Below are 25,650 nucleotides of genomic sequence, written 5' to 3'. Positions count from 1 at the left end.
CGTGAAGTCCTGAAGAAATACTTCAAAGGCAGTAGCGCTCCTGCCTTCATGTGCTCCTGGCTCCATGCCGCATACCTCAGCCTGTTGTCAGGGATTCCATTCCCTGGAGCATAGCAGCTTCGTTCACTAGAGGTTGGAGCTCGACACCTTAAGGAGCTTGACAACCTGAGACCATGGAAGGCCAGGATATCAATTATCTGATTTATCGAGGTGACCGAGCTCCAGTAGTACTCGGCCTCAAAGAATTCCCTCCTCGGTTGCGAGGTAGAGGGCTCCCCCATCAGTGAGAATTGGAGCTCTCCCGGACTGTACGCAACAGTCACTTTTAACTTAGGGTCGAGGGGGATCGGCCTCGGCCCTGAATTAGATTCTGGATAAAGAGCCTCTCGAAGGGTTTTCCTCTTCCTTTCTATGACCTCAACGATTTGGCGGTGATAGTGAGCTCGGGTCTCCTCCTGTTCGCGCGCGAGATCGTATTCGCGAATCAGACGTTGATTCCGAGCAAACAGCGATTCTGGGCTCGGGGTTTTTGGCGAGTAAGGAATTGCCAGCAACAACCCCCACCGTCTTTCCAGATTCTGTAACATCTAGCGAGAAAGAAAAAATGGTGAGGGCCATGCATGCAAGGGTTCAAGAATAGCGAGCTTGACAGGACAAGCTCGGAGAATGCTTGGGTACGAAACGAGCTCGATACTAAAAACCTGTTTAAAGAGTTGGAATGTGTATTCTACGAGTAAAAGGAGGAGAGTGGATAAATTTTTTTAAAATCCCGAAATATCAGGGAAAAAGGGTGACGGTTATTCAGAAATGGTAATCTTGGGTATCGTGCATTCTTTAAAACCAAGATTTTGTACCCGATATCTTGGAGTGCAAGATATGTATTTTAAATTTTGAAACCCAGAAAAAGAGACCTTGTTCTACACCAAAAATGGATTTAGAACCAGTGATTTAAACCTAGCATGGAGACTTAAACATGAAAGCCTATCGATCAAAAGTTTCCTAGCGTGACAAACTAAGAAAATAAACTAGTGCATTCCCAGAAATAAAAAGAACAACGCAGACAGAAACCGGCATAAAGGAAAATAAAAAGATCATCAGATACTTACACAATGACGACGATTGTAGAGAAATCATTGATTGAAGGAGAGGCTGCAGGTATGACCTTACGGTCTTGAGCAAACTAGTGGTCCTTTGTTTCTTCGGCTGGGAGAACATGCACAAGCAAGAAGCTCTCTGAGATGGCTTCTGGTTTCATCCCTTCTCTTTTGTTTCTGATGAGTGAAAAATAAGAGGAAGATGATGACTGGGGTCTTATCTATAGATGGTAAAAAAAAAAGAGAGGATTAAACTGAGCCATTGAACAGAATCCTTATAAGATCCAAAAGATAGGGATTGATGACATGATGGTACCAGAAAGGTGGCAGGCGAACGATCGTGGGCGGATTTCCAAGGTACTCGAGTACCTTGAATGAGCAATGCCCAACTGACACGTGTCCATTTTCAAGTGTGTGATGGTGCGGTTCCCGAGGAAAGCAGTTCAAAAATTTTCCTTCTCATAGGATTCGAACAAATACTTTTGAGGGGGCAAAATGTTACACCCAGATTTCGAGCCATAGGAATTGTGATCTCGAAAGCTGGATTCGTAATGAATGGACTCATAATGTTTGGAACGTGTCCGCAACCCAGGCATCGAGCCTGCGAAGCAGAGACGACTTCGAAGATGGTAGCCTCGAGATCCTTACAAGCTCAAAGGACAGACATCGAAGTACGCCTGTTCTCGAGATGGCCTCGGATTAGGGGCTCCAAGCCTGACGCAGGTGTGAGCTCAAAATCACATGATCTCGGGAAGATGCTATAGCTCGAAAGTCAATAAGAGACCTGGGTGAATATGGCATTGGCGATATAAGATAATAACTTTGAACATCTTAGTGAATCATCAATGAGAGACGCGGTCTACATTGATTGCTATAAATCCCCTATAATCATGGGATATTAATTGTTCAGTTATACGCCCCCTGATCTTCAAGGGATGTTTCCTTGTATATAGGATTACAGGCATTTAATGCCATTAAATTTATTTGCATATAAATAATAACTTCCCGAAATATGTGGGATAGTATTATGAAACCTCCTCTATAAATAGAGAGGTTATGCACCATTGTAAAGGACGGAATTTTTGTGATCTTAAGAGAAAACTCTGGAGAATTCATTCTTGAAGAATTTTCAGAGATCATCTTGAGTTTAATAACAAAGACTCGTGGACTAGGCAGAATTAACTGCTGAACCACGTAAAAAATCCCATATGTGTTATCATATTTCTTTTGGCCATAACCAATTATTGTTTTCGTGCTCTTGTTTCACTGTTGACGAAAAACGGTGTCAACATGTTTATTGAATAACATTATCTAATATTAATTACATGAATATAGAAATTAAAAATTATATTTAATAAAAATTTTAAACATTAAGAATAAATAATAATTTATTTTTGATTAATTTTTAATAATTTAATTAATTAAATAATAAAAGTTTAATAAAATTATAAAAAAATTATGATTAAAAATCATTTATTTTTAATTATTTTTTATTAATTTAATTAATTAAATAATAAAAGTTTGATATAACATTATCTAATTAAATAATTTAATTTAATTTGTTTATTGAATAACATTATCTAATATTAATTACATGAATATAAAAATTGATAATTATATTTAATAAAATTTTAAAAAATTAAGAATAAATAATAATTTATTTTTGATTAATTTTTATTAATTTAATTAATTCAATAAATTAATTTAATTTGTTTATTGAATAACATTATCTAATATTAATTAAATGAATATAGAAATTGATAATTATATTTAATAAAATTTTAAAAAATTATGAATAAATAATAATTTATTTTTTATTAATTAAATAATAAAATTTTAATATAATATTATCTAATTAAATAAATTAATTTAATTTGTTTATTGAATAACATTATCTAATATTAATTACATGAAAATAGAAATTGATAATTATATTTAATAATATTTTAAAAAATTATGAATAAATAATAATTTATTTTTGTTTTTTTATTAATTTAATTAATTAAATAATAAAAGTTTGATATAATATTATCTAATTAAATAAATTAATTTAATTTGTTTATTGAATAACATTATCTAATATTAATTACATGAATATAGAAATTGATAATTATATTTAATAAAATTTTAAAAAAATTATGAATAAATAATTATATAAATAATAATTTATTTTTTGATTAATTTTTAATAATTTAATTAATTAAATAACATTATCTAATAAAACATCATAAAATAGCATAAGATATTATAATATAGCATAAGATATTATAATATTGCATAAGATTTCAAAAATGATAACAAATCTCCTTTGTTATCCATTTCTATTCACATTACTAAAACTCACACTCTTATAACAATTTAGATGGCGATTGACAAGACTTGGACAACATTGAGAAATCGTGGTTGTCAAGAATATTGGAATGGTCTGCAAGCTTTTTTGAGGATGGCGTCGGAACATAAAGATTCTGATGGAAGAATTAGGTGCCCGTGTGTGAGATGCAATAATAATAGATTTGAATCTTTGGATGTAGTTTGGGCACACGTACTCGATAGGGGTTTTCATCAAGCTTATGATAAGTGGATTTTTCATGGTGAGGTGGAAGAAATTGTTGTTGATGAGGTGGTTGATGAGAATGAAGACGATGAGATGATTCACGTTGCGGAAGACTTCCTTTTACCGACAACTGAGGAAGTAGAAAGGGATCCTGGTGGGAGTCAGTATTATGACGAGTTATTTGAGGAGATTGAAGCGGAGTTGTATCCCGGATGTGATTGGATTTCATTCCTGAACTTTTTAGCAAAGTTATTGCATCTAAAAGTTAGAGGGAAGATGCCTAACAACATATTTGATGAATTGCTGAAGTTGTTAAAGCTTGCATTTCCTAAGGAAAACAAAATCTCCGGATCGTACTACGAGGCGAAAAAGAGATTGAAAAAATTAGGGTTGGGATACGAGTCCATTCATGTGTGTCAGTATGATTGCTGCTTATTTTACAATGAGCATGCATCTAAAGAGACATGTCCAGTATGCAGAAGTAGTAGATGGATTACTTCCGAAATGACGAAAGGAAAAAAAGTGCCACACAAGGTGATGCGTTACTTTCCGTTGACCCCTCAGTTGAAAAGATTATACAGTTCAAGGATTACAGCAAAACACATGATATGGCATCACGCCGGGAAATCAAAAGATGAAGGGGTGATGCGACACCCGGTGGACGGCTCTGCATCCCGGTGGAAGGAATTTGATGCCAAGCATCCTGATTTTTCAAGGAATCCCAGAAATGTTCGTCTGGGCTTAGCTGCTGATGGATTTAATCCATTTGGCAACATGAACCTTGCATACAGCATGTGGGCTGTGGTGTTGGCAAACTATAATCTGCCACCTTGGTTGTGCATGAAAGACAATTATTTCATGTTGACCCTCCTTATTCCTGGGCCAAAATCACCCGATAAGGACATGGATGTATTTCTGAGACCATTGGTGGATGAGTTGAAGGATCTGTGGGTTAACGGAGTTGATACAAAAGATAGTACGACCAACAGGATGTTCAAGATGCGGGCAGCCCTTTTGTGGACAGTGAACGATTTTCCAGCTCGCAGTAGTTTGTCTGGATGGAATGGTCAGGGATACAAAGCTTGTCCTACGTGTAATGAGGACACAACTTCCATTCGAGTGATCGGTAAGACATCTTACATTGGTCACAGAAGATTCTTCCCAAGTACTCATCGAATGAGAAGAGACAAAGAATTCGATGGAGAAGTTGAGAGAAGATGTCCTCCGAGATGGTTTACTTGTGAGGATATAATAGAACAAGTTAATGCTCTTGTAGCGCAAGTTCCAGGAATACATGTCCAGTTTGGGGGTGTGAAACGTAAAAGAGGAGTAGATGAAGGTAATTGGAGGAAAAAAAGTATTTTTTACGAGCTTGAGTATTGGTGTACAAACAAATTAAAACACAATATAGATGTCATGCATGTTGAGAAGAATGTGTGTGATAGTCTCCTTGGCACTATCTTAGACAGTGATAAATCTAAGGACACCACTAATGCCAGACATGATTTGAAAAAGATGGGTGTGAGAGAATCATTGTGGATTTATGAAGATGAGAATGGGAAGCTGATGAAGCTGCACGCTCCTTATGTGTTAACTCCGGCGCAGAGGCAACAGTTTTGTCAGTTTATAAAAGGAGTTAGATTTCCAGATGGCTTTTGTTCAAATTTGAAGAAGAAAGTGTCCGAGAATGATACAAATATTCTTGGGTTGAAGTCACACGATTGTCATGTGATAATGCAACGATTACTTTCTCTCGTTCGCAAGTTTCTTCCAAAATCTATATCGACCACTATTGCAGAATTATGCAATTTCTTCAGGGAAATATGTTCGAGGACTTTAAATGTTAAAAATATGGAGGAAGCACAAAATGATCTTATTCAGATATTGTGCAAGATGGAGTTGATTTTTCCTCCAGCTTTTTTTGACATAATGATTCATTTGGTATTACATTTGTCAGAAGAAGCAATATTGGGTGGTCCGGTATTTATGAGGTGGATGTATCCTTTTGAAAGGTACATGAAAAAATTAAAGAATTATGTGGGAAATAAAGCTCGCCCTGAAGGGTCGATCGGCGAAGGCTATGTTGCAGATGAGGCTTTGACCTTTTGTTCAATGTACATTAAAACAAGATTTAACCGTCTTGATCGAAATGAAGATGCAACTTATATCCCACGAAATCTTGCATTTTTCCAATCTCAATGTCGTCCACTCACAAAGGGAACTTTGAAGACTCTCGATCATAATACTCGTGAAAAAGCTGAGTGGTTCATACTTGAGAATTCTCCTGAAATTGAGCCTTATTTAGAGTAAGTTTATTCTCTTATAAATTAGAACATGTGTGGTTATTATCAGTTTTTTGTTATCAAGAATCGTAACACTATTCTAATTAACAGCGAACACCTACAAGAGATTAAACAAAAATACCCAGATGGTGATCATGATCATTTGCATAGGAAAAATTTTCGTTCGTGGTTTCATAAAAAGGTAGCTTTGAACTTTGAACAGTGATTTTATTAATGATATATTTTGTGAATCTAATATCATTCTATGTATTTAGATATATGACTTGCACAAGCTTGGGTCATTGGAAAATGGTGATGAAATGTTAGCTTTAGCATATGGGTCAGATCATTTGTCAACCTTTTACCAAGGTTGTATAGTCAATGGTGTTCGATTTATTGCACACGACCGAGATATAAAGCGCACCACACAGAATAGTGGAGTGTCTGTTGCCGGAACAGAAGGTTTTAATTATTACAGCACGCTTGAAGAAGTAGTGACACTATCTTTCACTGGTGCATATTCAGTGACATTATTTCGGTGCAAATGGTTTAATACAAATCCAAGAATGAAGAAAAAAATCATTGAAAATAATATCACCAGTATAAACCTCAATGGTGAATGGTACAAAGATGAGCCGTATATACTTGCTACTCAAGCTAAGCAAGTTTTCTATCTCGATGATTTACTTAGAGGTCGTGATTGGAAAGTTGTAGAAGATGTGAATCATCGACAGATTTGGGACATTAAGGACAATTATGATGAGGTTGATGATGTTATTGATGTTGTACATGAAACAATTTCATCAAATTTTGTGTTGACTGTGGACCTCAGAGAGTTGATTATGCAATCTGATCAACCTGCTACATATGTTGGAGCTGATGAAGATGGTGACGACAAAGCTGATATGTCAGAACATGAGGACATTGTAGATGCAGAAGATGAATTGGTTGTTGAGCTTTGTGAAGATGAAAATGTGTCTCCGATTACTGATGGAAAAAATAGTGATTACTGTGTTTAGTTTTTTTTATTTGTGTAACAGAACTATGTATTTAAATATAATGAAGTTTTTTTTTGTAATTATAATATAAGATATTTGAGTTTTGTGAAGATGAAAATGTATCTCCGATTACTGATGGAAATGATAGTGATTACTTTGTTTAGTGTTTTCTATTTGTGTAACAGAACTATATATTTAAATATAATAAAGTTTTTTTTTGTAATTATTATTATTATGAATTCAATGTGATATACTTCTATTTTAATGCTAATTACTAACTAATAAATTTTAAACTGAAGTATAATGTCAGCTGATATAGCTACTTATCACGGCGGAGATGGTGGGGGTCAAGACCCGCCAGATCCTTTTAGGGTACCAACATCTTGCGAGTCAGGTTAAATATTGCATATCAAAATTATATTTTGAAATTATATTGTTAGATAAATATAACATCAATACTAATACTGATTATTGTTAATAATTTTCAAAGCCCCGCCGACGAGAAGAAAAGGTCGTGGCCCTGCTAGTAATAATGTTTTTGAAGAACGAAGGAAAAAAGCTGGGAAACCATTGGATCTAGAGCTTGATCCTGTGACCAACAAAGTGGTTGGGCAGAAGGGTCAAGCTTTTATTTGCATGTTGGGCACTCTAGTTTCCATTTTGTGTCCGGGGCATTATTTGGATTTTGCTGATGTACCTCAACAGTTTAAGGATCAAGTGCTTGATCGTATGAGGGTAAAAAAATTACAAATCTTGTACTTTTCATTATTTAATTCCATTATTTACAAGTTATCTAATATTTTTTTTCTTAATGCAGTATTACTATAATATAGACGGTCATCCACAACGTGAGTCAGTTCCTGCAACTCTCAGCAAGGAGATGGGGGAAAGATATCGTGAGAGAAAGAACTATAGACATAGACACTTCAAAAATCATTATGCTGGACCAGAAGATTTGGAGAATGTCCTCCACCTGACCAATGCACTAAGGAGGCTTGGCAGCTTATTTGTGAAATGTTTTTGAGCGAAAGATTTTTGGTTCATTCCGCTAAAAATTAAGCAAAGAGAAGACAAATGAAGTATGTAACAACACAAGGCACAAAGTCGTTGGCAGCTAAGCGTCACCAATATGTAAGTGAAGATGTTAATTTAATTTTATAAAATAACACATTCTGAAACATTTTGTTTACATTTGTATAGGAGAACCCGGATGCGCATGTTGTTGATACTTGGAGGGATGCTCATATGAGAAAATCGACAAAATCTTTTGTCAATGAGGCAGCTCAACAAGATTATGTAAGTGAATAATATTGTTTTCTTGTTTCTAATGTTTATAATGTTTCTAATTTTTGTTTATAATGTTATCTTTATACAGGAAAAAATGGTGGCAGAGGTTCAGAGGACACAGCTTGAGAGGCAAAGTCAACAGCAGAGTGAGGCATCTCTAAATGTATCTGGCATTGATTCATCCCCGGTCGATCAATACGAGATACTAAGTAAAGTACTCGGGGAGAGATCTGACTACCAAAGAGGAGTGGGTTATAGGGCGAAAGGGAAGGCAAAAAAGACATCCTTTAGCTCTACAGATCAAAGTCAATCCCAAGCAAATACTGCTGCTTCGCTTAATGAAGATATGAGAGTTATGGCTTTGATGATGAAGGAAATTCGCGAGACGTTTGAGACTTCGACAACTTTGCATCCCAGTAAACTGAATGACCCAATGTTTGACAGTTTTCTGCAGAGGCATTTGCCACCACAATCCGATGGTGGTTCGTCTTCTCAAAGTAACACTGCCAATCCTGACCTTCATACACCGCCACAATAGCAGCACCAGCCTCCTTCACAGCATTATCAACCTCCTTCACAGTATCTGCCACAGCAACTGTACCAGCCTCACCCAATGTATCCACCACATGTGTCGTCGCAACAACCTCCTCAGTATCAAAACCAATACACTTTTGGACCCTCTTCCCAGTCTCCTCCACTATATTTTAGTTTTACCGATTTTCCAGGAGGATCGATGCAGCCTCCGCCACCTAATGTTGGATATTGGGAGGTTGGAGGCGGATCGCAGCCACAGCCACAACCTCGAGATCTGTTTGGGGACCTCACGCTCGGATGATCATCACAACCACCTTATATTTCTTCACCACCACAGCCACAGCCGTCACCCTCACCACCACAGCCACCGCCACCGCCACCGTCACAACCGTCGTCCTCACAGCCAAACCAAAATGTTGAAGATGAGGACAATTTCAATATTAATCTTAATGACTTTATTTAGTTACTAGTTTATATATTTGGACTGAATTAATACTTTATTTATTTTTAATGACAATAGTGATATTTACTAGGTTGATAAATATTAAAATTATTTATATTAATTTTAATGTTAGTTATGTTTAAATTAATTAAATGTATATTTTTGTTAAATTATATTATAAATTATTTTTAAAAATAATTAAATTTAATAAATATTAATTTATTTAAAATTTAATTTAAAAAAATTATAAAAACAGTATTAGCGGCGGACCCCGCGGCTAATAATAATGCCTCTGACATAGGTATTAGCGGCGGGCTCCGCCGCTAATAATCATTAATAGCGACAAATGTTTAGGCGCGGTATATTAGCAGCGGATTTAGACCTTATTAGCGGCGGAGTCCCCCGCCACTAATGCTACAATTTCTTGTAGTAGTCGCAGGGTCCGCCACTAATAATATTTTTATTATACGTTTTAATAAATAATTTTAGATAAATTAATATTTATTAAATTTAATTATTTTTTAAAATAACTCATAATAAATTTTAACAAAATAAACAATTAATTAATTTAAACATAACTAATATTAAAATTAATTTATAATTTTAATATTTATCAAACTCCGTAATATCGCTATTGTCATTAAAAATAAATGCACTGTTAATTTAATCAAAATACATAAACTATTGTCTAAATAAAATCATTAAGGTTAATATTGTAATTAGCCTCATCTTCAACATTTTGTTGTGGTTGTGGTTGTCGCGGCGGCTGTGTCTGTGGCGGTGAAGGAATATAAGGCTGTTGGGAATATCGTCTAAGCGTGGAGTCCCCAAACTGATCTTGAGGTCGTGGCTATATCGGAGTGGATAAAAAAGGTTGTTGCGACGAACCTCCAACCTCCCCATTCCTAACATTACGTAGCGGATGCAGCATCGATCCTCCTTGAAAATAGGCAAAGTTAAAATATAGTGGAGGAGACTAGGAAGAGCGTCCAAACATATATTGATTTTGATATTGTGGAGGTTGTTGCGACGACACATGTGGCGAATACTGTGGAGGAGGCTGGTATTGCTGATGTGGTGGTGTATGAAGGTCGGGATGGGCGTTGTAACTCTGAGAAGACGCACCACCTTCAGATTGTGATGGCAAATACTTTTGCAGAAAACTGTCAAACCGTGGGTCATACAGATTATTGGGCTGCTGAGGTTTCACCATCTAAATCGTCTCACGCATTGCCTTCATCATCAGAGCCATAGTAGTAATATCTTCCTTAGGCATAGGAGCAGTATGTGCTTGGGACTGACTTTGATCTGTAGAGCTAGAGGTTGTCTTTCTCGCTTTCCCTTTCACCCTATATCCCACTCCTCTTTAGTAATCAGATCTCTCCCCGAGTACTTTACTTAGTATCTCGTATTGATCGACCAAGGATGAATCAACGCCAGATACATTAAGGGGCCGTTTGGTATGAGGAGTTCACAATTTTCATATTACTGGGAAAGTTGAAGAGGGTAATCTGATAGTTTGAAAACTTACATTAATGTGTTTGGTTGTGCACTGAAATCTTATCTATGATTCTTGGGATTATCACTTTCTGTGTTTGGTTGTGTATAGGAATCTGTCATGTTTTCATAAAATTAACATTATAATATATTTCATCAAAATAATAAATAATATAATTATAAAATTCAAATGACATTTTAAAAATTTGCGAAATTTTTCAATAGATTATAATTTATAAACAATTTTACTCATGAAATATTTTTTTAATAAAATTAAAAAAATACAATTATTATATACTAGAACCAAGTATAATTTTTAAAAATGAAAAAATACCCTTATTTTATTTTTAATAATATTTCATTTGTTATTTTAAACTAAAGTAATGATATAAATGCTTACATATCAATTTCTTTAAATAAAAAAAATATTATTTATCATTTTTATAGTTTGATATATGTATATTTGTTTTTATATTATAAGTTTCAAAAATAAAATAAGTCATTAACTAAAAAAGTATTGGTTTAAGATTATTTTTTTAAAATAATAATAATAATAATTTTGAAGTGTTTCACATTTCTGGGTATCTGAAAACCACCTGTTAGATGAGTTTCACTTGAACCCAAAATCAGGATAAGTTAAAACCCCTGGAGTACAGTTTCCCAGGTTAGAAAAACCAAAACTCAGTACCAAACATTGGAAAGTGTTCATATTCCCATTCCAGTCTCCAGATTCTTGCATACCAAACGGCCCCTAAGGGACTCCCACTCTGCTATTGAGTCTCCCTATCAAGCTGTGACCTCTGAAGCTCTGCCGCCATTTTTTCCTGTATAAAGATAACATTATAAACAAAAATTAGAAACATTAAAAACAATAAAACAATATTATTCACTTACATAATCTTGTTGAGTTGCCTCGTTGACAAAAGATTTTGTCGATTTTTTCATATGAACATCCTTCCAAGAATCAACAACATTTGTTCAAGCGAGAGGTAGTTATGAGTATTTTGTCACCTTCATCGATGATTGCTCTAGAGACTCATGTAAGTACTTAAAGCATAGGAATTCTGTGAATCTGTTAAGAAGTACAAAGAATTCATTGCTATGGCTTTAAAACCAAATTAGGTAAAAAGTTAAAGATCTTGTGATCTGATAGGGATGGAGGATATTTGGATAATCAGAACCAAGATCATTTAATTGAACTTGAAGATTTGTCTAAAACAACTGCCCCAAGGACTCCGCAACAGAATAGTGTTTCTGAGTGGTGTGAATCACACGTTTATGAAAATGTGTGTTCTATGATAAGCTATTAAACTCAACCAACTTCTTATCCAGATCTTTTCTGGAGAAATACTACCTAGACCGCATGTGATATTTTTTTCAATGTTGTGCCATCTCAAAAGTTGTCTCCAAGACACCACTAGAATTATGAAATGGTCGTGAACCTGGTTTACGTCATTATGGAATTTGGTGGTGTCATGAGGAAAAAGGTAGAAACACTACTACAAAATACCCTTTATGGGACACTTTTTTAGGACACGCACATAAATGCAAGTTCTTAAAAATATTTATGGAGTTTTTAGGACACTCATTGAGAGTCCTGAAAAAACACAATTTAGGACTCGCAATGAGTGTCCTAAAAAAATATGCGAGTCCTAAAAAAATCTGGGCTAAAAAATGAGTGTTTTACTTAATAATTTTAAGGACTTGCGTTGGGAGTCCTTAATACTCTTTTAAGACTCGCTTTGCGAGTCGTAAAAACATGGTGACTTTTAAAGACTCGTTTTGCGAGTCCTAAAACAGTATTAAAGACTCTAAAAGCAAGTCCTTAAAAATGTTAAGTATAAGAGTATAAAAACACTCATTTGTTTCAAAAATATATAATGGGTCAAAATACACATTTTGGAAATCTATTTCAGTCACACACAAAAGATGTTTTTAATTTAAATAAAAAATAAATTGTGTTAACTAAAAAAGAATTTATATATTAGATATTAGTTTTTTTCAATTAAATAAATAAGAAAATTTCAAAATAAAAAAAATCTGAAACATCATTTCTCTCTCCCTCTTTTCCTCTATCTTCCCCGAAGCCTCTTTCTCTCTCTCACTGTGTTGCCTCTGCCAGGCCCGAACGGCCATCGTCCCATCGCCGGAGCTGTACACGCGCCAGCCCAATCGAACCGTCGGCCCTCGAAACGTCGACCCCGCGAGCTGACCGCCATACGCGCTGCCCAGGGCTGTCAACCAACAGTCCGAAGCCGGCCGCCTCTTGCACTTTCCGGTGAGATTCCAACTACCCCGAGCCTCTTGTTTGGCGATCTGTGATTAGTTAGGTAGTCATACATGTTTTCTAATGTTATTTTGGCATATGGGTTTGTAATGTTTTATCTTAAATAGTTCTCTTTTGTCCCTTTGTTTTCTCTCACAAAGAGAGGATCCTATGCTATTAGACCCGATCAATTTACGGCAAGGCTACGACGGTGACGGGTAAGAGGTGTGGGTCCGGGCTCGTGGTCTTCCTCGTCTCAGATGCGGGCTCAATGGTGGGGTGGGGATCGACGTGATGAGAAGAATCATCTTCCTCTCCTACATTTCACTGAATTTGATTATTTATCTATATTAGGTGAAAGATGCATCTGATTTCTTATGGGGATGGGTTTTTTTTTATTATTATACTTGCTAACTTTACTGCAGTTTGTATATCATTCATTTGGTTTTTCTTTTCCCTTTCTTTTCATTGCATTGTTTGGTGAAATGTTATACTTTTCTATTGGGTGTCTTTGTGATTTACTGATTTTGATAAATGCTATGCATATTTGTTTGGTGGGTTGTAGGAACATCTGCTTGTCCAAATGGAAGATTCTATTGTCAAAATGCAGGGCATGCTCCTAAAGTGTTATTCTCTTCTAGAGTGAATGATGGTATATGCGGTAAGTAGCTTTAAATTTACTGCTTTAATAACTTGTATAGACGCAAGAACTAGTTTTTCCTTCCATGTTCTATTTCCCTAGTTTATTTTTCTTATATTTTCACTATACCAAATACTCATTTCCATAACACATCAATATAATATTAACAGAAAAGTATAATGGTTATGTATTATATTGGGCAACTTTTTATGTAAAAGGGCGGTAATATATTGCACATCCCGCCACTTACAATTTTTTTTTTTCATTTATGAGACCTGAGAATCCTGAGACACCCATCTCCTTTCTCTTCCCCATTTTTGAGACCCGAGACACCCATTTCTGAGCTTTCCTTCAACATTTCTGCCCATGTAAATGGCTGGGTAATTTTGGGTAGCCCGCTTAAATGTAAAACCCTTATTTTTTTTAGCAAATGTAAAAGGAAAAGTCATTATTTCCTTCTGATTTCTCTATGCTCCGCCGCAAGAGCTGGTCCGAAATGGAGGTTGGAGAAAACACATTGTACCAGCAACTTCATAAGCTATAAGGGGTGAAGTCCGAAGAAGCTCTTGACCAATTGATTTCTGCTCTCTGGCAAACCAGGAAGACTAGTCTCCGTGGTCACCATGACAAGTCCCATTTCCAGACCCTCCTCAATCTCCCTTCTCGCTCTGACCTCGACCCAATATGGAACGACTTCTCTTTTCTTCTTAAATGGAGTTTTTTTCTTGGTGGGTTTCTGTTGCTTAGTGTTCTTGTGAAGAAAGTTTTGATTTTTGTGGTGCTTGAACAAGTTTTAGCATGCCTTCGTTCGATGATTAGAAAATGCGCCTATGGAAACTTCAGTGGGTCGATCGAGAAACACGCCTCCATTCCCCCTCACGACTCGAGCACATCCTCCTCTGACCGGATACCTACATTAGGTCGATCGAGAAACACGCCCAAAACCTTTGGGTCTACGAGAACGAGGAGATGGTCAACCGTTCCGTTAGCTACATCCCTGGTTTGTACAAGATCTTTGATGAGATTCTCGTCAATGTTGCCGATAACAAGCAGAGAGATCAGTCCATGGATAGCCTATTGGTGGACGAAATGGGTATGGTGCTAAGCTCACTAATATCTTCTCAACTGAGTTTATCATCTAGACCGTTGATGGAAAGCGTCTGAAGAAGTACAAGCAGGTATAAAAGTTCATTTCTTGATTAGGATGTCGGACAAGTTATCTTTTTAGTTAATTTGAATTTTGAGCTTAGAGGGGGCCGACTGATCTGCTGGTGCAAGAGGTTGCTCCAGCCTTCTTGTGGCAGCATTCTTCTGTGGACGCCCACGGGGTCTACGGGGAGGAACATGCATGTCCCTCAGAGGAGGGGCTTGGTTTTAGCGTGGAGACGGGGGCTGAGCCGCCTGCGCCTCGGCGGCTATCCTTGCCAACTCTTCATTCCGCTTGTTGGCTTCTGCCAACTGCTGTTTCAACTGTCGGTTCTCAAGTTCCACAATGGAACATATCGCTCAGGATTGTAATACATATCCTCATCTCTTGGTGGAGCGGGTGGTCCCCGAGAATCGGAGGATCCGCTTCTCTCTTCAACATCTGGATTTTCCATCGGCTGTTTCCCAAGACGTCTCGGATAATTTTCTTCAGGAACGTTCTGATTATTAGCGGCCATAACTTATTCAGGGACTGAATGCTTATGTCTCTCAATGAAAGCACCAAACTATTGACGCCGTTTTTCGTCAACAATGAAACAAGAGCACGAAAACAATAATTGGTTATGGCCAAAAGAAATATGATAACACAAATGGGATTTTTTACGTGGTTCAGCAGTTAACTCTGCCTAGTCCACGAGTCTTTGTTATTAAACTCAAGATGATCTCTGAAAATTCTTCAAGAATGAATTCTCCAGAGTTTTCTCTTAAGATCACAAAAATTCCGTCCTTTACAATGGTGCATTACCTCTCTATTTATAAATGAGGTTTCAGAATACTATCCCACATATTTCGGGAAGTTATTCTGTATATGCAAATAAATTTAATGGCATTAAAAGCCTGTAATCCTATATACAAGGAAACATCCCCTGAAGATCAGGGGGCGTATAACTGAACAATTAATATCCGTTGATTATAGGGGATTTATAGCAATCAATGTAGACCTCGTCTCTCATTGATGATTCACTAAGATGTTCAAAGTTATTATCTTATATCGCCAATGCCATATTCACCCAGGTCTCTTATTGACTTTCGAGCTATAGCATCTTCCCGAGATCATGTGACTTCGAGCTCATACCTGCGTCAGGCTCGGAGCCCCTGATCTGAGGCCATCCCGAGAACATGCGTACTTCAATGTCTGCCCTTCGAGCTTGTGAGGATCTCGAGGCTACCATCTTCGAAGTCGTCTCTGCTTCGCAGGCTCGGTGCCTTGGTTGCGGACACGTTCCAGACATTACGAGTCCATTCATTACGAATCCAGCTTTCGAGATCACAATTCTTATGGCTCGAAATCTGGGTGTAACAGTCTCAATTAATAGATTTAATTATCAATTAGGATTTTTAAAGTTGACTAGGTCAATTTTGGAAAATTTACAGAGATATGAGATTTAGAGAATAAAATAGAATCTTTGGGTAAATTTATTAATATTGATAAATTGGTATCAATATAAATAAATAATATTAAATCAAGTTTCAAATTATAATTAGTTAATTTGAATAAGGATTTAATTAATTAATTAAAAAAAATAAAAGGTTTTGAATTTAGGCCCAGTTGGGATTTAAATTCAAAACAAAGAGATTGGGCCCAAGTCCATTTGTGGCAGCCCAAGGCTTTTATTTTTGTTTATTATTTTTAATTAATTTAAATTTAAATAAATCCCATTAAGTTGCTTATATAAGGAATATGATTTCTATGGTTTTCATAAGGAAGCGAGTTTCAGTTGATTGGTAAGTGAAAACCTAGACAGCCTAACCTTTCTTAGCCTCTCTCTTCTTCTTCTTCTCTTCAAGATCTCTATCTCATGTGTTGAGAACCAGCCCACACTAGTTCTATGTTGATCAAAGGCTTGGTGAGGAAGACTGTGTTGCTGATCTTGTTTAATCTCTTGATAATACTCTGCTACAGAAAGGAATCAAGGGTTAGAGAGATTGAATGATGGAGTTGTTCCAGTTCTGCTGCGTAATGTAAGTTTTTACTTTACTTTGTATTTGTATCAATTTCATAGGAGTATGTTCTAGGAATTTGCATGTTTGTTTGATAATATGTAAATTGCATGAAAATAAATAAAGATCTTGTAATGAGTTTTTCCAACACCATCCTCAAAACAACTTGCACACCATTCCAATATTCTTGACAACCACGATTTCTCAATGTTGTCCAAGTCTTGTCAATCGCCATCTAAAGTGCTATAAGAGAATGTGAGTTTTAGTAATGTGAACAGGAATGGATAACAAACAAAATTTGTTATCATTTTCTAAATCTTATGCTATTTTATGATGTTTTATTAGATAATGTTATTTATAAACAAATTAATATATTTTCCTAAACTAATTTATTATTTATTCATAATTTTTTAAACTTTTATTAAATATAATTATCAATTTCTATATTCAACTAATTTATAACTATTTAATATTAGATAATGTTATTTAGTAAATAAATTAAATTAAATTATTTAATTAGATAATGTTATATCAAACTTATATTATTTAATTAATTAAATTAATAACAAATAATTAAATAATTTATTATTTATTTAATTCTTTCTTCATAATTTTTTAATTTGTAATAATAATAATAATAATTTTTTAAAAATTAATTATTATTTAACTTTTAGACTAATTTATTTATTTTAAAATAATTTGATAAATTTTATTAATCTTTTTCATTCATTATTTTATTAATAATATTTTAAACTTATTATTTATGTGTCGATATCCCTATTCCTGTAATTGATGGTTGTAGTCAACAACCATCAATCACAAGCATACCCGGACAGAGAAAATAAATTAAGTTCTAATTAACTACTAATGAATTTTTTTTAATAATTTTTAATTAAATATAATAATACTAATTAACTAAAGTATATAATATTCATTACATTTCTCATTATCTTGAAAACTACGATTTCTCAATGTTGTCAAAGTCTTGTCAATCAACATCTACGATGATATAAGAGAGTATAAGAAAGGGAAGAAAAAAGCAATTGTCCTAATCCTATCATTTTAAAAGTTTTATTATTTTAAATTTTTTATGACATTTTATGAGAAGTGTTATTTTTAGACAAACATGAGTTTTATGATCTCTTATTACTTAATTAATTATTACTCTAGTTAACAAGAACTATTTTTTTTATTCATGATAAAATTTATTTAAATTTATCTCATTTTTATTTATGATAATTTATTATAAAACTTTTTAAAATTTTACACATTTATTTCCAAATTCATTAATTTTGCAATAATAAAATTAATTAAATTATCCTTAATTATTACTATAGTTAATTTTAAAAAAACTTAAATTATTTATTTTTAATAAATATATTTTATAATTATTCTAAAATTAAATTGATTTTCTATTTATAATTACCAAATTAATGAATATAATTTAATAATTGTAAAATAAAGTAAATTTATTTATAATAATTACATTTATATTAAACTACCACAACTTTTTTTTTTTAATAATTTTAATAAATACTAACATTTTTTTATTATTATTAATTTTATTACTATAATTAAATTTAGTTTATAAATTACACTTTAATACATTCAAAACAATTAAACTTTGAATTCTACATACCACTCAACTACACTAGTTTAAATTATACTAATATTCTTTTGTAAAATTAAGTACTTATAATGTCAAAGTTTATTTGATATTTCAGCAGCAAGAACAATATTGCATTAATAGATATCTCAAAGTTTATACTTATTTTTACCATTTATACATATAATGTCTTTAAAATACAATAAATTATATTCAAAATATATATAATTAGTTGAGCAAATATATAATATTAATAAATAAATAAAAATAGTATAATTTCTTTTTTTGCACATCATCACTATAAACAATTGGAAAAATTACAAATATATAACTTTTTTTTTGCAGATCAACACTATACCACTGTACCATCCGAAAACAAAAGAAAATAAATGGAAAAAATAAAATAAAATTGACTTACTTTGTTATTGGGAGGAGTTGTGGCCGCGTATAGAGCACTCGTACGAGATTGTTCGGAGGAGTGGAGGAGTGTGGTCGCGTATAGGGACTTGTACCACCGCACCACCTGAAAACAAAAAAAAAATAAATAAATAAAAATCGAAAGGAAAGAAAGATGAAGAGACACGGACAAGAATTGTAAACATACCTAATTTTTGAGAACGGTAAATTTCTTTCAGAGAAGAGAAGAGACGCGGTCAGAGAAGAGAAGAGAAGAGACGCGGACGAGGGGCTGTGCAATTTTTTTTACATATGCATAAGTATTAGCGGCGGGACCCGCCGCTATTAGCATTCTCCCGCCACTAATACTATTATTAGTAGTGGATAATCCACCTCTATTAAAGGTGATTATCCGCTACAAATACTATTAGTAGCGGGTAGTCCGCCGCAAATAAAGATAATTATCTGTCGTTAATAAAACTTAAAAATAACCCTCTCAGTTTGCGAGGCACTTCATCTGGTGTATAAGCGACAGAATATCTGCCGCTAATAATTGTAAATCCATCGCTATAATCTTTAGTTCTCTCTAAACTTATAATAATATGTATATAAGTTGGTGACAATTTTTAAGCCACAAAAATCCATCTCGTGACTTAAAATGGTCACTAAATTATAATTATTTTTTAGTATTTATATTTCAGTTAGGGGATTCATGAAAGCATTTAATAAATTACATGTGATTATTAGATAAACAGCGTTACATTTCACTTGCCATCGATTATGTCAAAATATATAATTTTAGTTGATGTCTATGTATATGCTTTTAAAAGTAATTATACATGAGCGCGTGTATTTTTTTTCAGTAATGATACGTATACGTAATTTTTATACATTGACGTGGCATATGTTTTGAATTATACAAACATATCAGTGGTGTATATTTTTGTTATGTATAAAATGTGCGTGCTCACATAATATAAAGACTAATTAAGCTAGTAAATACTATCATTACAATTAATAATATACTTTTAGTGATTTATAAAATGTCAATAATTATCATGACATTCGACATTCATGGTTAATTTTTAGTATTTTAGTAACTAGTTCCGATCCATTTTCTTTTTTAAATACCAAAGTTTAGTGATTTGTTTTACTCGTATACAATAACCAATAAAAAAAAACAGTGTAAGTTTGATAGGATAGAATCTCTAAATAAGACAACTAGCTAGTTAGTATTTTCGAATAAAAATAAATTAAGAGTACAAAATTGTCATCTTGAGGATTATAGGCCACCGGAATTAATGGCCGCTTCGGTGAGTCATCTAGTTTGACCACCATCATGTATTCTTATAGCTAAGATCACCATATAGATAAATATATATATATATATATATATATATAAATATACTATGTAACAACAATGTGCAATTCATATTTATTTAGTTGTATATTATTATTTTAATTAGCATATAAATTATAAATAAATAAATAATGTACAAATATATATATATATATAAATTAAACACAAATATTATCTATAATTTAAAAAAAAACTTTAAACTAAGAAATTCTTTATATACTTACTTTTTATATAAAGATATGGTGTATTTTTAATTACTACAAGAATTAAGGATATTAGCGACGGGCAGGTCCGCCGCTAATAAGGTTAGGGCCGCCTCTAATGCTTCGCCGTCAATTATTGGTCGCTAATAAGGACAATTAGCGGCAGACTAACACACCTACCGCTAATGCTACATAATTACCAACAGAGACTAGCGGCGGAACCCGCCGCTAATACTTGTGTCATAGGCGATATTATTAGCTGCAGAGTCCACCGCTAATAATATTTTTATTATACATTTTAATAAATAATTTTAAATAAATTAATATTTATTAAATTTAAATATTTTTTAAAAATAATTCATAATAATTTTTACAAAATAACCAATTAATTAATTTAAACATAACTAACATTAAAATTAATTTATAATTTTAATATTTATCAAACTCACTAATATCACTATTGTCATTAAAAATAAATACACTGTTAATTTAATCAAAATACATAAACTATTATCTAAATAAAATCATTAAGGTTAATATTGTAATTATCCTCATCTTCAACATTTTGCTTTCCCTGTGGTTGTGGCGGCGGCTGTGTCTGTGGCGGTGAAGGAATATAAGGTTGTTGTGAAGATCGTCCATGCGTGAGGTCCCAAAACTGATCCCGAGGCCGTGGCTGTATCAGGGTGGATAAAAAAGGTTGTTGCAACGAACCTCCAACCTCCCCATACCTAACATTACGTAGCAGATGCAACATCGATCCTCCTTGAAAATAGGTAAAGTTAAAATATAGTGGAGGAGATTGGGAAGAGCGTCCAAACATATACTGATTTTGATATTGTGGAGGTTGTTGCGACGACACATGTGGCGAATACTGTGGAGGAGGCTGGTATTGCTGATGTGGCGGTGTAACTCTGAGAAGACGCACACCTTCAGATTGTGATGGCAAATACCTTTGCAGAAAACTGTCAAACCGTGGGTCATACAGATTATTGGGCTGCTGAGGTACCACCATCCGAATCGTCTCACGCATTGCCTTCATCATCAGAGCCATAGTTAATATCTTCATTAGGCATAGGAGCAGTATGTGCTTGGGACTGACTTTGATCTATAGAGCTGGAGGTTGTCTTTCTCGCTTTCCCTTTCACCCTATAACCCACTCCTCTTTAGTAGTCAGATCTCTCCCCGAGTACTTTACTTAGTATCTCGTATTGATCGACCGGGAACGAATCAACGCCAGATTAAGAAAACAAAGATAGCTTGCATGAATACGTTTTATTATGATATATACATTTATGTTTATATTGTTGCTTGTAAATTTGATAGTATTTTTATTGTTAAAACATTATAATTTTATTTTGGGTGCATCTTTTCCTTTATGCAAAAAGTTGAAGTTGTATATTATTATTTGACATGTCACGTAGTAATATAAATGATGATGACTTATTAGAGGTATAATAACTTGAAGTTGTATATTATTATTTGACATGTGAGGTAGTAATATAAATGATGATGACTTATTTAAGGTATAATAACTTTTTTGGGGAAGAAGTTTTATTGTATAAACTGTATTACTGAAAAAATATATTAGTTTAACGTATTAATGAAATATAAACATATATACAAGTGAAAGAAAGTAAAATAAAACGTAAAAGTGAAAAAGAAAGACAAATTACCGTATTTAAAGCAAATATACTTGTCTTAGTGCATCAAATAAGCCCATAAGCCATAGTTGTGGTCACTCTAAAGAACATCAACAAATAATGTTAAAATAATCAAAATATATATGGTTTCTATTTCTTTTTTATTTTTTATTTTTTACATGCATTTTAAAAGGAATCAATAAGATTTAATATTTTAGAAAAATGGTAATTTAATCATCAAATATATGTAATTTTTTTGTGAGCAAGATTGAATTTTCCATTAGGGTTTTTTCATGTACTGTTTTAAATAAATGGTTAATTTTGCAAAATAATTTCCAAAAAAATATTATTTTGCAAGTAATTTAATAGACACCGCTCGATTAAATGGGTCGCTCAATATCTCGTTCGTTGCGCCACTTTTACAACTCTTCTCTTGGTGTGCTCATTTGCATGTCGATCGATCTATGAATAACATGCTTGTTTATATATTTGATCATAAATGTAGCTCGTTTATTTCATCATATATATTTGATCCCTTTACATGAATATGATCACTTTGACACAAATACATATAGTAAGGTTACATATGATTTTCTCATAGATGAAAACGGGGGAACAAGCAAACTATTCCATTTTATTTCTTTTATTTTCTTGAGCTACTGTACTATACGTCCTCTTATCATATTGGATTTCCATAACTCACTTCTAACATGTCACAGTACCTTTTATAGTACCCAACGCTAGTAGAAACTCTATTATTTTCGCCGAGTCCAGTTTGGACAGCTTGAGAATTACCATTGATTATTTTGTCAATCGTAACGTAGTTTGATGAGACTTGATTAGCTTCAGAATTAGCATTGATCAAAATATCATGGCAGGAAGGCTTACTATCATGCTTAGTCATCCAAAACCACAACGCTGTTTTGAATGAAACAACTGGATCTGTGGCCACCAAATCAGGATTGTTTACCAAATCTACCCCAAGAGCTTTACCAGCAAGGCCGTAATTATAGTTGCTGAAATATAAATTAAAAATGTCAAATGACTATATATAAAAGAGTATTACTATTGCTGCAAAAAAGAAAAGAAAAAAAGAGTATTACTATATATATGAGTCATTATGAGTGTAGACTGCAGGTCGACCTCACAACAATAATTCTTTTTATAAACTCCGTATATAACTGTTCTATATTAGTGTGGTGTCTAGTAGCAACCTTAACATTAATTAGTATTTATAATATTTAAAATTATTGTCCAACTAAATTTAAACGGAAATAAAGTCCTGAAACATATTATATATGATTTGATCATCCCACTAAAACAATAGTTTGCATTCAAAATAATCATTTCAATTAATTGGGTAAAATAATTCATTGAGTAGTGTATTTTTTTTTTCTATTTGTAGATTGTTTTCATATGAAATTAGTCATGGAATTACTATGCTATCTTGTAAGATATAAAATTAATTAGTGAGATATATAGTACTCACTGAGTAAGTTGGATAGGTCCTCTGCTAATATATTTCTTGCCTAAAGCACAAGGCCACTGAGTGGACGTGCAGTAATTATTCTCAGCTGTAGTGTGAGCAGTCCCATTGATATTACAATATCCCCACGCATGTGGATCACTAGAATCATAGCCTGTCCAAACAAAGCATATGATGCAATCAAAGTAGTATTAATTAGTTTCTCAAATAAACCAATAATCTTTTTATGTTAATCAGAATTCTAGCCATACATATAGAATTATTTACCTGTGGTTACTTGAGAGGTTTGACCAAAGAAAGCAGCGAGCTCCCTCTTACGAGTTGAAACATCTCCAGTAGTAGCAAAACCAGGAAAGGATTCAGTAGCAGCGATGAAAGCCTCGTAACTATAGAAACCCTGGCTTTGGCAATCACTTCTATGCTTAAACATTTCGTTGTAAAGTGATTGGCTGATAATTTTGGTTACAGCATTATCACGAGGGAGACCACCACCAGCTGGGGCAGCAAACCAACACTGGTATCGGCAGTTTCCGCCGCTGCAGTAACCAGATCCGCCACCGCAAAAGTTATGGATACTGCAACACCGTCCTTCTCCACATGGAGGATTGCCCAGATTAGGACCACATTTGTGATCACTTCTTTCGTCAGCATACACAATTCCAAGGGATAATATTGCCAAAGAAAATATGATGATAAGGCTTCTCAAGCACTTCATTTTTCTTTGTTTGTAAGATATAAGAGTAGTTTATAGTTGGTACGTAGTGCGTTCTTCATTGAAGAGCTTTCAAGACTATTTATGGATGAGCGCTAGTAGGTATTTGGTTATTTTGCATAATGAGATACGTGGCGGGTGACGTAAATTGTAGTTGAGTGATAATATATTATTGAATGTCTTGGTAATGTAAATTGTAGTGTCATCATGTATATGATGCCTAACATTATCCATTCACAATAAGAAATGATTCAATGTTTCTAATTGAATTCTATAAATATATATATACACTTTTTAAATATAAACAAATAAAGTGTATACTACATTATTATAGGATCTAACACACATTGGATAGAACAAAGTTATTCCATTACTGGAAGTTACCTTCTAGACACATTTAGCATAGGAGATTGCATCGATTTAGTTATTCATAATTTATATATATATATATTAGCTTTGCAATTGATTTTATGGGTGTCTCTTTTAAATATGTGGTACCATTTTTTCATCTTAGAATTTTCCCAAGTACTGATTTTTTGTCAAGTATTGTAACGAAGTTATATATTCGAGGTCCACTCGTCTAATTGTTTTCTTTTTCACTATATTTTTACCCATTAATTGAATTGTATCAATAATCTTTAGTGCTCCATAAATATATAATAATATGTATATAAGTTGGTGACAATTTTTAAGCCACAAAAATCCATCTCGTGACTTAAAATGGTCACTAAATTATAATTATTTTTTAGTATTTATATTTCTGTTAAGGGATTCATGAAAGCATTTAATAAATTACATGTGATTATTAGATAAACAGCGTTACATTTCACTTGCTATCGATTATCTCAAAATATATAATTTTAGTTGATGTCTATATATATGCTTTTAAAAGTAATTATACAAGAGCGCGTGTATTTTTTCAGTAATGACACGTACACGTAATTTTTATACATTGACGTGGCATATGTTTTGAATTATACAAGATAAATTTCAATTTGTATGCTTGATAATTTTTATAATTACAAAAAAGTGCTATGTATATTAAAAATTTCAAAATAATGCTATTTTTTTTGCACTTTACCCAAAATGTCATTTCCACTTCCTCCTCATTTCTCATTTCTCTCTTCTCTCTTCCCTCTCTCTCTCTCTCTTATTTTACTCTCTCTCACCTCACAACACCACCACCACACTAATTATTATATTTCGAACAGATTTTGACATGATTTTTGGGTTTTTTTGTGATTTTTTTCAGATCTGAAACTCTGAAATCTGCAAAAAATCAACCTTGCTCAATAGTGATTTGATGGTGCTCGATGCTAGCTCAATGAGACCGTCAAAATCATGATTTTTCATGAAAAAATGACTTTGCTCGATGGTGGTTTGATAGTAGCTCGATGGTGCTCGATGCCAGCTCGATGAGACCTTCAAAATCATGATTTTTCATGAAAAAATGACTTTGCTCGATGGTGGTTCGATGGTAGCTCGATGGTGCTTGATGGTGCT

At 33.6% G+C, this 25,650-nt stretch overlaps 1 protein-coding gene across 1 annotated transcript; it reads right to left on the bottom strand.

Moving 5' to 3' along the window:
* Positions 1-22,551: 22,551 nt before the first annotated feature.
* On the bottom strand, positions 22,552-24,178 carry LOC133821058 (mulatexin-like). Its single transcript, XM_062253577.1, has 3 exons — positions 23,703-24,178; positions 23,439-23,589; positions 22,552-22,965 (listed from the first exon to the last, which is right to left on the bottom strand). Exons 1-3 carry the CDS (start codon positions 24,148-24,150, stop codon positions 22,629-22,631), a joined length of 936 nt encoding a protein of 311 aa, XP_062109561.1. The 5' UTR covers positions 24,151-24,178; the 3' UTR covers positions 22,552-22,628.
* Positions 24,179-25,650: the final 1,472 nt, after the last annotated feature.

Source organism: Humulus lupulus, chromosome 3 (assembly GCF_963169125.1).
Source record: "Humulus lupulus chromosome 3, drHumLupu1.1, whole genome shotgun sequence".
Classification (NCBI taxonomy): Eukaryota; Viridiplantae; Streptophyta; class Magnoliopsida; order Rosales; family Cannabaceae; genus Humulus; species Humulus lupulus.
The sequence above is the reverse complement of the archived record's forward strand: the minus strand, read 5'-3'. Positions and strand labels throughout refer to the sequence as shown.

Coding starts and splice junctions, on each gene's coding strand:
- LOC133821058 (XM_062253577.1), bottom strand. CDS start 24,150: ATGAAGTGCTTGAGAAGCCTTATCATCATATTTTCTTTGGCAATATTA. Junction 23,590..23,702: donor AACCTCTCAAGTAACCACAG/GTAAATAATTCT, acceptor TTGTTTGGACAG/GCTATGATTCTAGTGATCCA. Junction 22,966..23,438: donor GGACCTATCCAACTTACTCA/GTGAGTACTATA, acceptor TTTATATTTCAG/CAACTATAATTACGGCCTTG.